The sequence below is a fragment of the Panthera leo genome, chromosome D1 (assembly GCF_018350215.1).
Source record: "Panthera leo isolate Ple1 chromosome D1, P.leo_Ple1_pat1.1, whole genome shotgun sequence".
In the NCBI taxonomy this organism is placed as follows: domain Eukaryota; kingdom Metazoa; phylum Chordata; class Mammalia; order Carnivora; family Felidae; genus Panthera; species Panthera leo.
Window position 1 is genome coordinate 49,119,845 of NC_056688.1, and position 13,889 is coordinate 49,133,733.

Genomic DNA, 13,889 nt, shown 5'->3' on the forward strand with positions numbered 1-13,889 from the left:
GGGGTGTGGGATCAAGCTCCATGTCATCTCTGTGCTGGGCATGGAGCCTGCTTGAGATTCATATTCATTCTCTCTCTCTCTCTCTCTCTCCCTCTCTCTCTCTCTCTCTTTCTCTCTCTCTCCCCCTCTCCCTCCCTCTCTCCCCACTTGTTTGTTCTCTCTCTCTCTCTAAACATAAATCTTTTAATTTTTTTTTTAACATTTATTTATTTTTGAGAGAGAGAGACGAAGCATGAGTGGAGGGAAGGACAGAGAGAGAGGGAGACACAGAATCTGTCAGCACACAGCCCAACACGGGCTCGAACCCACAAACCATGAGATCATAACCTGAACCAAAGTCAGACACGCAACTGACTGAGCCACTCAGGTGTGTCCCAAAAATAAATCATAAGAAAAAAAAAAAAAACCACACACACACACACACACACACACACACACACATATATGTGGGTTTTTTTTTTTTAATGTATATATATTTAGTTCAGCAAATTCAGCTATACAGCAAACATTTATTGAGAATCCAATATGCCAAATGTGGAAAAAAAGAGGAACAAAACCCAAATGGTACCTTCAAAGAGCTCAAAATCTAAAAGAGATTCAAAGTGATCAATTCAATGTGATAAATACAAATAAATATAGTTTTAAAAATATGTGTAAGATTTAGGTGTAGCTCCTAGGTAGGTTACTAAGGGATGTTGGGGGGGCGGGGAGACACACAAAGCTTTTCCAAGTGGGTGCTGCCTGACCTGGAATTCAACCAAGTAACCAGTAGGAAGAGGTGAGTGAAAACAGGCAGATAAAACCGTATGTGTAAAGTCTAGGATAACAAAGAACAGCAGGCTAGTTTAGGAAATGACAGTAGTCACCAGTATTACAGAATAAAACAAGTATGATGGGAGATGAGGTTGCAGAGAGAAGTCTCTTATATTAAGTCGCTTGAAATTTATCCTATAGGGGATAAAGAGTCACTACACAGACTTAAAGGTTTCAAAAGAAGAAAATCAATTAGATCTAAAGCAGTGGCTAAAAGGGTGGAGAGGACAAACTCAGGAGACAAAGATGGAACAAAATCAATGACCTAATGATCAGTTCTCACTGCATTATCAAGTGCACCTTCAGACAAATGTTGATATTGTGTTTCACTTCTGGAAAAAATGGAGACAATGCAAGAATGATGCCAAGTCAATAGCCTGGAAAACTAAGAAAGGGAGGGAAAAGAGTACTAGTTTAGTTTCAGACCAATTAGAGATCCAGTCAGATGCATATGTGCTGTTATTGATCAAGCACCTGATACATAAGCAGAGTTCAAGAGAGAAAGCAAATCAGTAATTATGTAGTAGTGATAAAACCAAGGAATGCTAAAAGACTGTCTAGAGAGAGTACATAAAGTAGGAGAGAAAAGGCTATTAGCAGAAATATAAAAAATACTTATATTTATAGAGTAGTCAGAGGAGGTTAACCAAAGAAGACTGGGAGTAATCAGAAAGGCTGAAAGGATACCACGAAAGAGAGGAAACCCCACTCTCTTTGAAATCATTAAAAAAAAAAAGGCAAGAAAAACAGGAATAAAACTCTATCCTTGATGAAACTAAGAAACATCCGAAGCTACAAAACAAATGGGAAAAAGCTGCCGAAGTGTAGATCCAATAGGGATATGGAAGGAAACAGAGAACATACCCACCCAGGGCTACAAACTGAGAAAGAACCATCAAGGCACATACTTCCTAGATGAGAGGAAGCCACTAATAGGCCAAATCAAAAAATCCTTGTTTACAACAGTTCAAGTGGGGCACACAACTGGCGGAGAGATTCTCCAGGCCAGATTCAGTTTTGAGAAGCAGAGAAACCCAAACAAACAAGAAATCACACAGAGAAGCCATTTTCATAGAAAGCAGTCTCTGTGTGGTAGGGAGAAAAAACAAACACTTCATAGCAGACCTCCTGCAGCCTACCGGCTAGGGAAATGCGGTAATTAAAATAAGTTCTCCACACATAATCTCTAATCATGAGGAAAAAGTGCAGTTGGCCTTGTACACAACCTGAGAATAACTTTTGCATAAAAATATTCAGTAAGCACTGCCTGTACTAGCTAAAAAAGAAAACCAACTAAATAGCCATTGAAAAATGGATGATATTAGTCTAAGAATAATTATAACATGCCTGAAAGAAATGGAGTACATAAATGCCATCATAGTTAAGCCTCAAAAATACATTGTTGAACGCAAAAAGCTGCAGGATGATGAACATAGTATAATGTCATTTATATAAAATGTTATTAAGAACAATGATACAATCATTTAATAACAACATAAAACATAGATAGTATTTTTTTAATTTATTTTGAGAGAGAGAGAAAGGGAGAGCATGCCCAAGGGCAAGGGAGGGGGCAAGGGGAAGGGAGAGAGAGAGAGAGAGAGAGAGAGAGAGAGAGAGAGAAAGAAAAGAAAGAGAGAAAGAGAGAGAGAGAGAGAGAGAGAGAGAGAGAGAAAGAGGGAGGGAGGGAGGGAGGGGCAGGCCCAAGCAGGCTCCACGGTGAATGGGGCTCAATCCCATGACCCTAGGATTATGACCTGAGCCCAAATTAAAAGTCGGATGCTCAACTGACTGAGCCACACAGGTGCCCCTACATGGGAATATCAAACACCAAATGCAGGGTAATAGTTACTTCTGGAGTTGTTAGGGGAGGAATGGCACCCGTGAGGGGTGCTAAGGGACTTCAAATACATCTGTGAGGTTCCATTTATTTTCTAAAAATCTAAAGCAACCATAGCAAAAATATTAAGATTTGATAGAATTAGGTATTCATATGTTACCCTCTGTAAGTTACCCTCCAGGCTTGCCTTTGGAACTCAGCCACCACATTGTGAGGAATCACAAATTAGCCCAGGTGGAGAGGCCTCACATAAAAGTTCACATGGAGAGGAATTAAGGCAGCCAGCCTGTAGCTTGCATCTTCCACCAGACATCTGCGTGAACAAGCCTTCAGAAGATTTCAGCCTCAGTATTTCAATCTTCTAGCTGAAGCCCCAGACATCATGAAAAAGAGACGAGCTATCCATGAGATTCAAATTCCTGATTCGCTTCTGAGTATCAATGGTTATTTTATGCCACTAACTTTTGGGATAATTTGTTACAAAGGTACAGTAACCAGAACAACAAATATCACGATGAATTGAAAAAGAAAAATACTTCTGGGGCGCATGGGTAGCTAAGTCAGTTGAGCATCCAGCTCCTGATCTCAGCCCAGGTCGTGATCTCACAGTTCGTGGGTTTGAGCCCCCTTGGGGCTCTGCTCTGACAGTGCGGAGCCTGCTTGGAATTCTCTCTCTCCTTCCCTCTCTGCCCCTTCCGGCTCACACTCTATCTCTCTCAATAAATAAATAAATAAATAAACAAACAAACAAACAAACAAACTTTAAAAAAAGAGGAAAAAGAAAAATATTTCAAATACCTAGCATAAAGTCTCAATCCTATTTGCTAACTTTTCAAAATTGCTAACAGCTGTAAACTTCAGTTTAATAATTTATACAGCTTCTTACCTCCAAACTTCCAGAATGTGCTGCCCGATGTAAAGGGGAAAACTTATGGAGAATGTCAACTTCGTTAATGCTGGCTCCACGTTCTATTATTTCTGAAAGCTGCTTTACATCTCCAGCCCGTACTGCATCATGTATGTTACCAAAATGCACTTTCTTCTGGGCACCTATTGAAAAATTGCTTAAAATATATTACAAAAAAAAAAAAAAAAAAAAAAAGCCTAAAGCAATGATTCAATAGAAAGCACAAAATCACTTTGATTTTCCAAATAATTTATTACAAAGATATTTGTGGTTAACATCTTAATCAGACTTCCATTTCAGCTCTAACACGTAAAGAGCATTGAAGTTGTCACTCGCATAGATACAGGAAAAAAGCTGTCAAACAGAAAATCAATTATTTTTCTTGGATTTATCAGAGAACTGAGGTCTCAAGGTCAACTGCCTCCTCAAGTCTGGAGAGACACACAAATACAGAAGCACAAACAAGTTCAGCTTACCTGGAGCAGAAGCCACTGGAGCCATAAACTCCTAGAAGCACTGAAATGGTAACTGTGACAAATTGCTAGATGTCGGGAAAGTATTAGCCTATGAGTGAGAAACTCTTGAGGCCACAGTCTTAGAAGGCCCCCACATTTTCATAGATTTTACCCCACTAGGGTAAATCCCACCAGGTTATCACTGTGAAAAGTCAAGAAGACTCTTTTCATGTCTTCGGCAGGGGAAGGGGGAAAGTAATCATTCTGAAATATACCCAGTGCATTCTCTGTAACAAAGGCCTACTCTCCAGTGATAAAGACTTTACAAAAGCCTCACCTCACATAGGCTGATACATTCTATCAATATACTTTTCTTATCCTTCTCATACTACTACACTAAGAAAGGAATGGCAGGTCACAATTTTTACTTCATACACTCTAGGGGTCTTATGTTTTATAATTTAATGTTCCAAACATCACAAGACCGCATTGTGACTGTGAAATATTTAATGTGTACTGTAAGCCAGAAGCAATACAGATATCTCAGCATGAACAGCTGTTGAGGGAGGAAGAGTACAGAGTTTAATCAAAGCATTTCCTAAACAAAAAGGCATGATTCCTGACCTCAAACTGTTTTCAAAAGAACTCACCGACATTTCTGGTAGAAAATCTAGGCTATCTTGTACTACTACTTATCCATGTGTATGTCCTTTCTCAATAACTCAAATGTTAATTTCTTTGAGGGATGGAATTGCATCTCATGCCACCCCTTAGCAAAATGCTATACATTTTATTCAAAATCCTTTCTGAGCATCTAGCACGTTCCAGGCACTAAGATAATATGATGGCAAATGAACAGGGATTTAATGCATTTTATTTCCACCAACACTTTAAAATGTATTTGGGGGCGCCTGGGTGGCTCAGTCGGTTAAGCGTCCGACTTCAGCCAGGTCACGATCTCGCAGTCTGTGAGTTCGAGCCCCGCGTCGGGCTCTGGGCTGATGGCTCAGAGCCTGGAGCCTGCTTCCGATTCTGTGTCTCCCTCTCTCTCTGCCCCTCCCCCATTCATGCTCTGTCTCTCTCTGTCTCAAAAATAAATAAAAACATTAAAAAAAATAAAAAATAAAAAAAAATAAAATGTATTTGGATAAATTCAATAAAATAAAAAAAAATGACAGTATTGCCCTAAGTGAGTATAGGTGAAATTAAGACGTTGGGACTTAGTAAACATGTGAGCAAGATCTTGAAGAACAATTAAGAAATATGCATATGGGGAAGGGAGTAAGGAGGGCACCAAAAATAACCAAGCCACTTAATAATTGTTTAATGACGTAATCCCCTAGGTCAGACTTTCATTATTCTCCTTTAAACTAGCAATACAAGATCTACAAATGATGTTCTACTCTAATCCATTTTATACAGGACATTCTAATCCATCATGTACAAGGACACTATCCTGATCACTCCATGCCTCTATTCCACTAACTGCATCTGGTTATCCACTGCTAGTCTAGAGAACAAAGCCCAAACCCTCAGTATGACAATGTACGCCCTCCACTAACTTGGCTACATCTAACTTTACAGCCTTTTCTCCCCCACCACATTCCATCCCAATTCATTCATTCATCCACCCATGTATCCACTCAACATTAATTTGGTCTCTACCATAAAGATAAAAAGATGAAGGCAACATGGTCTCTATCCTCAAAGAACTCACAGAGAGATACAAACAAAAAAATTATAAAATAATGCAATAAGAACAATGACAAATATTCATAAGAACTTATGGAAGCACAGAAGACTTCTAAATCAGCCAGGATAGAAGGAAATGAGAAAGAAAAGGATTTCTGGGGAAGGTGAGTTCTAAGATGAATCTTCAAGGATTAACAGGAGTTTGCTAGATAAAATGGGGACAGGGAAAGGCATCCTAGACAGCATGAATTGTAGGATGTGGTCAAGAAACCACACACACACACACACACACACACACACACACACCCATCCTATTCCTGAAGGGGAGCAAAAAGGTAAGACTAGAGACTCAGGAAGACCTTGTAAGAAGCTACAGTGGTCCACACCAGAGACGCTGAAACTCTCAACTGAGAGTAACAGCAGGAACAGAAAAGGAGACAGATTCAACAAATATGGAAATAGGATGCATACAGTGGGTGAAATAAGGAAGGCATAATGGGATAACTCCAAGAAGGACGGAGAGGGCATATGGACACAAAATCCTATTTTTCTCATGTTGATCTTGAGGTGCCAAAGAGTTCCAGAGGGAGCTGTATATATTTGTCTGCAGCAGATCTCAGTGGTAGGTGTCTCTCAGTATTCATACATAGTTTTTTTCTGATACCTACCCTCACCCCATTCTGAAGCCAAGGACACTGTACTCTTCTTTATAATATTCATCACACTAGTCATTATTTGCTCATTTATTTTTCCTCCTAAAATGTAAGGAATGTGTCTGTCGTCTTCACTGATATATCCTTAAGATACAGCAAATAGTAAGCCCTCAGTAAATATTTACTGGATGGTTGAATAATAAAGATTTCAAAGGGGTTGAAGTCATAGTACACGACCAGGAAAAAAAAAAAAAGCATCAGTGATGGCACTATCCACGGGGGGGGGGGGGGGGAACAGCATTTAAGGAGAGGATGGTAGAAAAGTCATCAAAGGGAAAGGGAGCGTCAGTAGAGTGGAAGAAAACTAGGTAAATCTAAAGTCATCTCCACAGGGTCAAATGCTGCAGAGAAGCCAAGGGTCCATAAGATTTAACAAGCGTTGATGTCAATCTGGGTAGGAAGTCTCGGGAATATAGCAGGTGGGAAGAAAGTGAGGAAACCTGGAGGGAGGATGAGAAACAGGTGAACAGCCTTGGGACCCACTTAAAATATGTCAGAGGGAAATTAGGAGTAACAGCTGAGAAACGAAACTACCAGAAAGGGCCAACGGTGATGTGGGTGAAGTGAGAAGAGAGGCAGAGACGGGCAAGAGAAGTAGTCTGACTCACTTGGGGTTGCAGTCTCCCTAGAGGAAGTGGAGGGGCCTGAATCTGACACCACCGGCATGGTGCGATCCCGCGGACTTCGGGGAGGAATCGAGTCCAGGCCCCTACTGCTACGGTGATCTTCACTCGCTGTCACCCACGAGCCACTGCAGCGGCTACCGCCTTCGTCGTCGCTAGCACCGGGGCCGCCGTCCTCCCTGGTTCTCTCCCAGAAGCTCCCGCAGCGGGAACCCTCGTCTATACTTTCTCCCTCCCAGAATCCACTGAGGCGGCGGCTGGCGTCTATGCTGACGCTCACCGCAGAGGAGTCGCTGGCCGCGTAGCCGCGATCTTCACTTACTTCGTCCCAGGAATTACTGAGGCTGTGGCCGCCATCGGCACTCCCTTCCTCCCAAGAGTCACTGAGGCGGCGGCTGTGGTAGTCACTGCTTCTCTCCCCGGAGTCGCTGGTTTGGGGGACTTCTCTGACCCCCTCCCAAGAATCACTGAAGCGGAGGCCGCGGTCTTCTCGGACCGGTCCCTCACAGTCACTAGTTTGGTGGCTACCGACTTCACTTAAATTCACGTCGCTGCTGCTGAAGCCGCGGTCTCCCCTTAATGTCTCCCAGGAGGTGCTGTAACAGCGGCCACCATCTCCCCTAACTCTCTCCAGAGGGACACTGCCAAGGTCTTCATTGACTCTTCTCGAGTCACTGCGGGAGAAGCCGATGTCTTCACGTACTCTTCTAGAGCCCCTATAGAGGTGGCCGCCGTCTTCACGGATACTTCCCCTGTCTTCGCTAACTCTTTCCCTTAACTGGCCGCCGCTTTGACCACGTCGGCCGTTTGTCCTCCAAACGCGATGACTAGTGAGGCGGCCGCCGTCTTCGATTGCTACTCTCCGCGAGTCGCTCTGGCGGCGGCCGCCGTCAGCTGCTACCCTCTCCTCCGAGGTGCTTTCCAGCGTCCCGACTACAGCTAACCGGTCGTAGTTGCGGTGGAGCCGTTGCCTTGGAAACGGGTAAACTTCCGGCGTGCTGCGGTCATTTCCGGTTCCTCACGACCTTGCGTCACTTCCGGCCTCCCCTCAACCTTTTTCGAGGCTTCGCCTCTAGAGAAATCGGATGGTGGTGTGGGCTGGTGTTCCTGAGATTCCGCGGGGTCTCACATGCAGCCTGTCTAGGCCCCGTCTCTCTAACGGCCTGGCATCGATCACGCCTTCCATGGCTCAGCGACGCAGATGCGGGCTCCAGGACTGCAGTTTGCGTAGGTGACCTGTGTGGCGCGGGCCGGGCGGGGCCTTTCTTCGTCCTTGGCAAACCTAGTATAATTTTTCAGTGCTTTTTGGAACATTGGAGGAAATTTGTTCTTATCCTGTCATTTCACAGGTACTGAGAAAGACCCAAAGGAGAAGTTAGCTGCAGCCGCTTTCATTATTGAATGTTTTATTAGTGCCAGGCTCTTGGATAATTGCTTGGTACTAAATTCTGAGCATAATTGTGTAAGGTAGGTGTTAGCCCTGTTTTGTAGGTGAGGCGATTCAACGTCTCAGTAATTTGCTAAAGCCAAACAGCAGGTAAGTTGTGGAGCCAGTATAAACACAGGTCAGTAGTCAAAAGACTGCTCCATGATTCCTGACTCTAACTCCTAGGTTCCCTTTAATGTAAAATGATACTTGCAACAGTTTCGCTCAAATCTTTTATTTCTCCAACCTTATTATTTAACGGGTATTCTTCCATTCACTCTTTATTGAAAATACATGGTTCACGGGGCACCTAGCTACCTCAGTCTGTAGAGCACGGGACTCTTGATCTCCAGGTCTTGAGTTCGAGCCCCACGTTGGGCGTGGAGCCTACTAAAAAACGGAGACAGAGAAGGAATATGTGGGTTGGATTTAATGCTAGCAGCAGAGAACACAAAAATTAGAATTCTCTGCCCTTTAAGAGCATCACCCACCTTAATTGCCCTTTCATTCTTTTTTTTTTTTTTTTTCCAATCCTCAGGGTTTGTTCCGTAAACACATTTGGGATATTCCCCAGACCCTATCATTCCTCTCTTGAAGTACAGTAAATTGGCTTTCTTTAACTTCCATAGCCTCTTGTAATATTAGTAATGTTAACAACTGCTATTTGCTGAGTTCATGTGACTCTGGCACTTTATACTTTGTATTTGTTTTCTTATTCAATCCTTAACCTACCAGGACGGTATAGAGACAGAAAGAGAAATAAAGCATCAACATTACTTGCCTGAAGGTTCACAGCTAGTATTAAGTATCTCAATTAGGTTTTCAACCTAGGTCTTTGATTTTGCTGCACATACTTTTCAAAGTCTGAATTTCCACAGACTTTATTAAACCACTGTTTAATAGTTGATCTTCACCCCTACTCCCCAAGGACTCTGAGCTTCTGGAAGGTAAAGACTTTTTCATTATTCATCTTGGTGTTCCTGACATTTGGAATACTTAGTTCAAGTGGAAGGCTTAGTAATTGTGGTGGGGGTTCGTGGGTGGCTTGATCAGTTGATTGTCTGGTGGATGAACTGATAGACTGAAAATAAACTTTTTTGCACTTGGGAGGGAATTGGGGATTAGTCATCCCAATCCCCTTATTTTTAGAAATAGGACAACTGAGGTGTTTTGTCTTACCAAACACCTATTGAGTTACTAATAGGAGCAAGTTTCTATGCTAAATGATTTGCAAATAGTTTCAAACTTAATCTGTATTATTATTTCTGTTTTACAGATGAAGAAACTGCTCACATTTGGCCGAGATCTCATAAGTAGGAAGTGGGGAATTGGAACCCACTCTGACTCCAGATTAATACAGACTTTGTAGCCTGCATAGGCTACATAGGCTAATGGTAAAGGCTTCATATGTTGCTATGTTGTGTGGATAAACTCACTGAGGGTCAGCACATCCTTAAAAGATACGCACATGGCAGGAAGGATCAGAAAAGAAAACAAACAGCAAAGAAGCAGAAAAAATAAGATCTCCCAAAATAAAAGGAATTAAAAATAAAAGATATTAATGAAATAGAAAATAAAATTAGTAATAATAGCTGTTGTTTGAAAAGAGTAGACACTTAGCAAATCTAAAGAAGAAAGGAGAAAACAATTTTGGAAACAAAGGGAACATATGGATATTAGGGACCTCCAAAATTAGAAGTGAATTTAGCCTAGCCTTTTTTTTTTTTATAATGTTTATTCATTTTTGAAAGAGAGAGGGAGATACAGTCTGAAGCAGGCTGCAGGCTATGAGCTGTCAGCACAGAGCCCGACGTGGGGCTCGAACCCACTAACCATGAGATCATGACCTGAACTGAAGTCAGATGCTTGACCGACTAAGCCACCCAGGCACCCCTAGCATAGCCTTATATACTAATAATCTTGAAAATTGACTTGGATAATTTTCTAGGAAAATACAGATTTCAAAAAATTGACTGAAGAGTTAGAAAACCTTAATAAAGGAAGCATAAAAGAATGCTCTACATACCCCTGACAAAAGTCACCAGGAACAAAGCATAGAGAAGAATGTAGTATATCCCAGATATGAAGGTAGCAGAACTGTAACAGAATCTAGACAAGGATACTGAAAAAAAAAACCCAGCTCAGTGCCGCTTAGGAATATACCTGCAAAGAAATTAAGGAAACTAAGAAGCCACCAGTACATTTAGAAAATAACATAATAACCAAGTTGCGTTATGGTCAAGGATGATCAACATTAGACATAGAATGAAAATTTCCTACGTTGAAGAAGAAAAACTATATAATCTTAATTGATACTGAAAATTACTGATTTCTTAAAGAAAAATACAGTTCATATTAAGTAATAAAAGGAAGCTTGCTTAACTGGATGAAGGGTATCAACCAAAGATAAACAGCACACTTAATGGCATTGTTTAGGTTATCTGCTGTCATTCCTACAATTAAACATTGTTCTGAGAATTAGGGATCCACTGTAGTAAGGTAAGGTATGAAATCGGAAAGGAAGAAATTAAGGTATATGATAATGTTTACCTGGAAATCTAAAACAACTAAAAAACTATGAAACATTGGAAGGAAGATGGTAAGCTCTCAGAGCAACATTGAGATTTTTTATAAACCAGATAATCAACTTCTAAAGAACTATTCACATTAGCAGCAACAATGGTGAAATATTCCAGAAATCTATCAAGAAAAAAGGAAAACCTACATCAAAACATAAAATTTCATTTATGTATGTTACAGAAAATCAAAATAAATGGAAAGAATGCTGTGCCCCTACATGAGTAGGCTCAGCAATGGAAAGATAAGATTCACCTCAGATTATAAATTTTTTGCATTCCAAGGAAAAATACTTAACAATTTTTAGTGGAAATCAACAAGATGATTTTTATTATCTGAAGTTTTGGGGTTTTTTAAGGTTCATTTATTTTGAGTGAAAGCACAAACGGGGGAGGGGCAGAGAGAGAGGATAGAAGGAATCCCAGCAGGCTCTGCGCTGTCAGTGCAGAACCTGACATACCATGGATCATGACTGACATACCATGGATCATGACCTGAGCTGAAGGATGCTCAACTGACTGAGCTACCCAGGCACCCAACAAAATGGTTTTAAAGTTTCTCTGGAAGAATGTATGTGCAAGATTAACCAAAATGTTTTTTTAAAAAAAATACAATAACCCAAATACACATCACAAGTACAAAGCTAGAGTATTTAGAACAGGGAGGTATTGGAATAGGACTGGACAATTCGATTAATGGAACAAACTAGAATTCAGAAATAATCCATGTGTATGTTCATTATAGAGGTAGCATTTCAAATACAGGAATGTAGGCTCTTCATTTCCATATACAAAAATTTAAGAATTAAAGGTTGTTTTATGCATATTGCAAAGGCCTTCCTAAGCAATATGAACCCTGAAGACCACAGAGAAAAAATGTATAAACATAAAAGGCTACAAGGTATGTTAACATGCAGTTGAGATCAAAGGTAGACCAGCTTTATTATCAAGTCTGAAAAAGAATAACTCTAGAAGTAATGCACAAAAAACATAATTAAAAATAAGAGCAAGTACACCTGAAACTACTGTATGTTGTATTAGTTGACATCAATTTGAAAAAAAAGCAAGTTAAAAGATACTCAAATGCACAAGAAAGAATGCTCTTTGCACATCACTAGTAAAAACTAAAAAAATGGATAATGAGTATTGGAAGAGGTTTACTAAACAAAACACCCTGCTGGTGAGAGATTAAATTGGTGTGACCCAAGAAGGACAATTTGGCATTGTCAAAATTCTAAATGTACACTGCATACTTGGTAACTTTATCCAGTTGTAAAATCTCAGAAATCACTTACAGTAGGATAGTCGCTGCAACACATTATAGTTGTGAATAGACACTTGAATATCAGTGAAACAATGGGTAAATTAGGCTGCATTCATATGAAATATTACACAGTTGTAGAAATGAGGATCTACATCAACATGGAAAAAGATACACTGAATTTAAAAAAAGGCAAACTGCACATGCAATCTCATTTTAGTTTTTTTTCAAAAAAAGATCTACAGAAGATAAATTCAGTAGTTACTTTATAGAACAAGAAAGATGTGAAAGGAGACTTTATGTTATTTGATTTTTTTAATTAAAAAAAAGTTCTTCCTAAGTACAAAAGAATAGGAAAACATGCATTGCTGTATAAAGCAGAAGAAAGTACTTTTAAAGGAGTATGTGGGCCAGGAGAGATTAAGAGACTAAGAAAAACACTTGTTTTGGCAAGGAGTCATTGGGAAAATTTAGGAGTCAAGATGTAAAAACTCAGAATGCACAGGATTTCAAGGTAAGTGAGGGACTGACTGAAGGAAATTTCTCAAGTGAAATTCCAGAACACTGAAGTGGGCATCTCAGCATTCCAGAGAAGTGGAAGCTTATGGTTCCACCTCTCAGGTTTTCCAAAGAGGGGTCTGCCTAATCCCCCATAGATAAACTGCATCTAGTTCCAGAAGAGGGAGTAAAGCCAACACCAGGCAATCCTCTCCCTTCTGTGTAGGCACGCTCTTGCTTCTCCAGCATCCTTGCTCTCCCTTTGGTGCACACCTGCAAACTGACTAGACACTCCATGGGTGCCTTGGTTTCTTGCTCTTTCCCACCTGCACAGCAAAGTGACCCCGTATAGGATTAGAAAACCCTACTTCTACAGAAGTTCAGGCCTTGACAGTAACCTGACGTTCCATTTCTACGTCCAGATTCCTCTTTAGTCTGCTAAATCTTTCCACTTGCAGGAATGATTAGATAGATGCCTTCTTACATTTTTTCTGAATATTCTGTATAAACCTCTTACAGCATTTAATAGTTGCTAAATGGTTTGTAAAAACAAAGTCAGCCAGGAAAACAAAACTGGAATCTAGAATGTTCTATTTTAGGCTAAGCTGTTACATGGAAATCTTAGAATTTTTATTATATAATTAGGTCTTTTTTTTTTTTTTTTTTTTTTTTTTTTTTTTTTTTTTTGCCAAAGCTTATTTTATTTGTAGCTGAATAAGGTTGTATTTTAGTATTTTCCAGAACATTGAAATTCAAAGTTTTAAGTAAGCAAATTATGTTAAAATCAGAACATTGTAAAGAAAGAAAATTTGTAAGTTTTAGGAAATAACCCTTTTATTCTCACAAACTTCAACTATTACTTTAAAAGACAATATTCCATCTTCCCTGAGGCTTCCTTTGGCTTTCCTTGCTACACTTCATATTGTAGATTACTTACTAGTTCTAGTTCCCAGGGGTATGTGTTGACTTACTTTTCCATTTTGGGGGCCTATAATTCAGTGTTGCTTCTTTCTAGGTAAGTTATCAGATCTAGCTGTTCATTAAAAATCAACTATGGTGTTTCTTTTAATTAAGATTTAATTGAC

The 13,889-nt window shown here is 40.2% G+C and overlaps 1 protein-coding gene across 1 annotated transcript in view; it reads right to left on the bottom strand.

The window, feature by feature from the left end:
- ANKRD42 (ankyrin repeat domain 42) overlaps positions 1-8,058 on the bottom strand; it is a gene marked incomplete at its 5' end in the record, with an annotated part of 73,403 nt that extends 65,345 nt beyond the window's left edge. Inside the window, 2 exons of the mRNA XM_042907122.1 lie at positions 3,540-3,703; positions 7,029-8,058. Coding sequence (XP_042763056.1) covers positions 3,540-3,703; positions 7,029-8,058 — 1,194 coding nt within the window. The remainder of the gene's footprint in view (positions 1-3,539; positions 3,704-7,028) is intronic.
- Between the last annotated feature and the right edge of the window lie 5,831 nt (positions 8,059-13,889).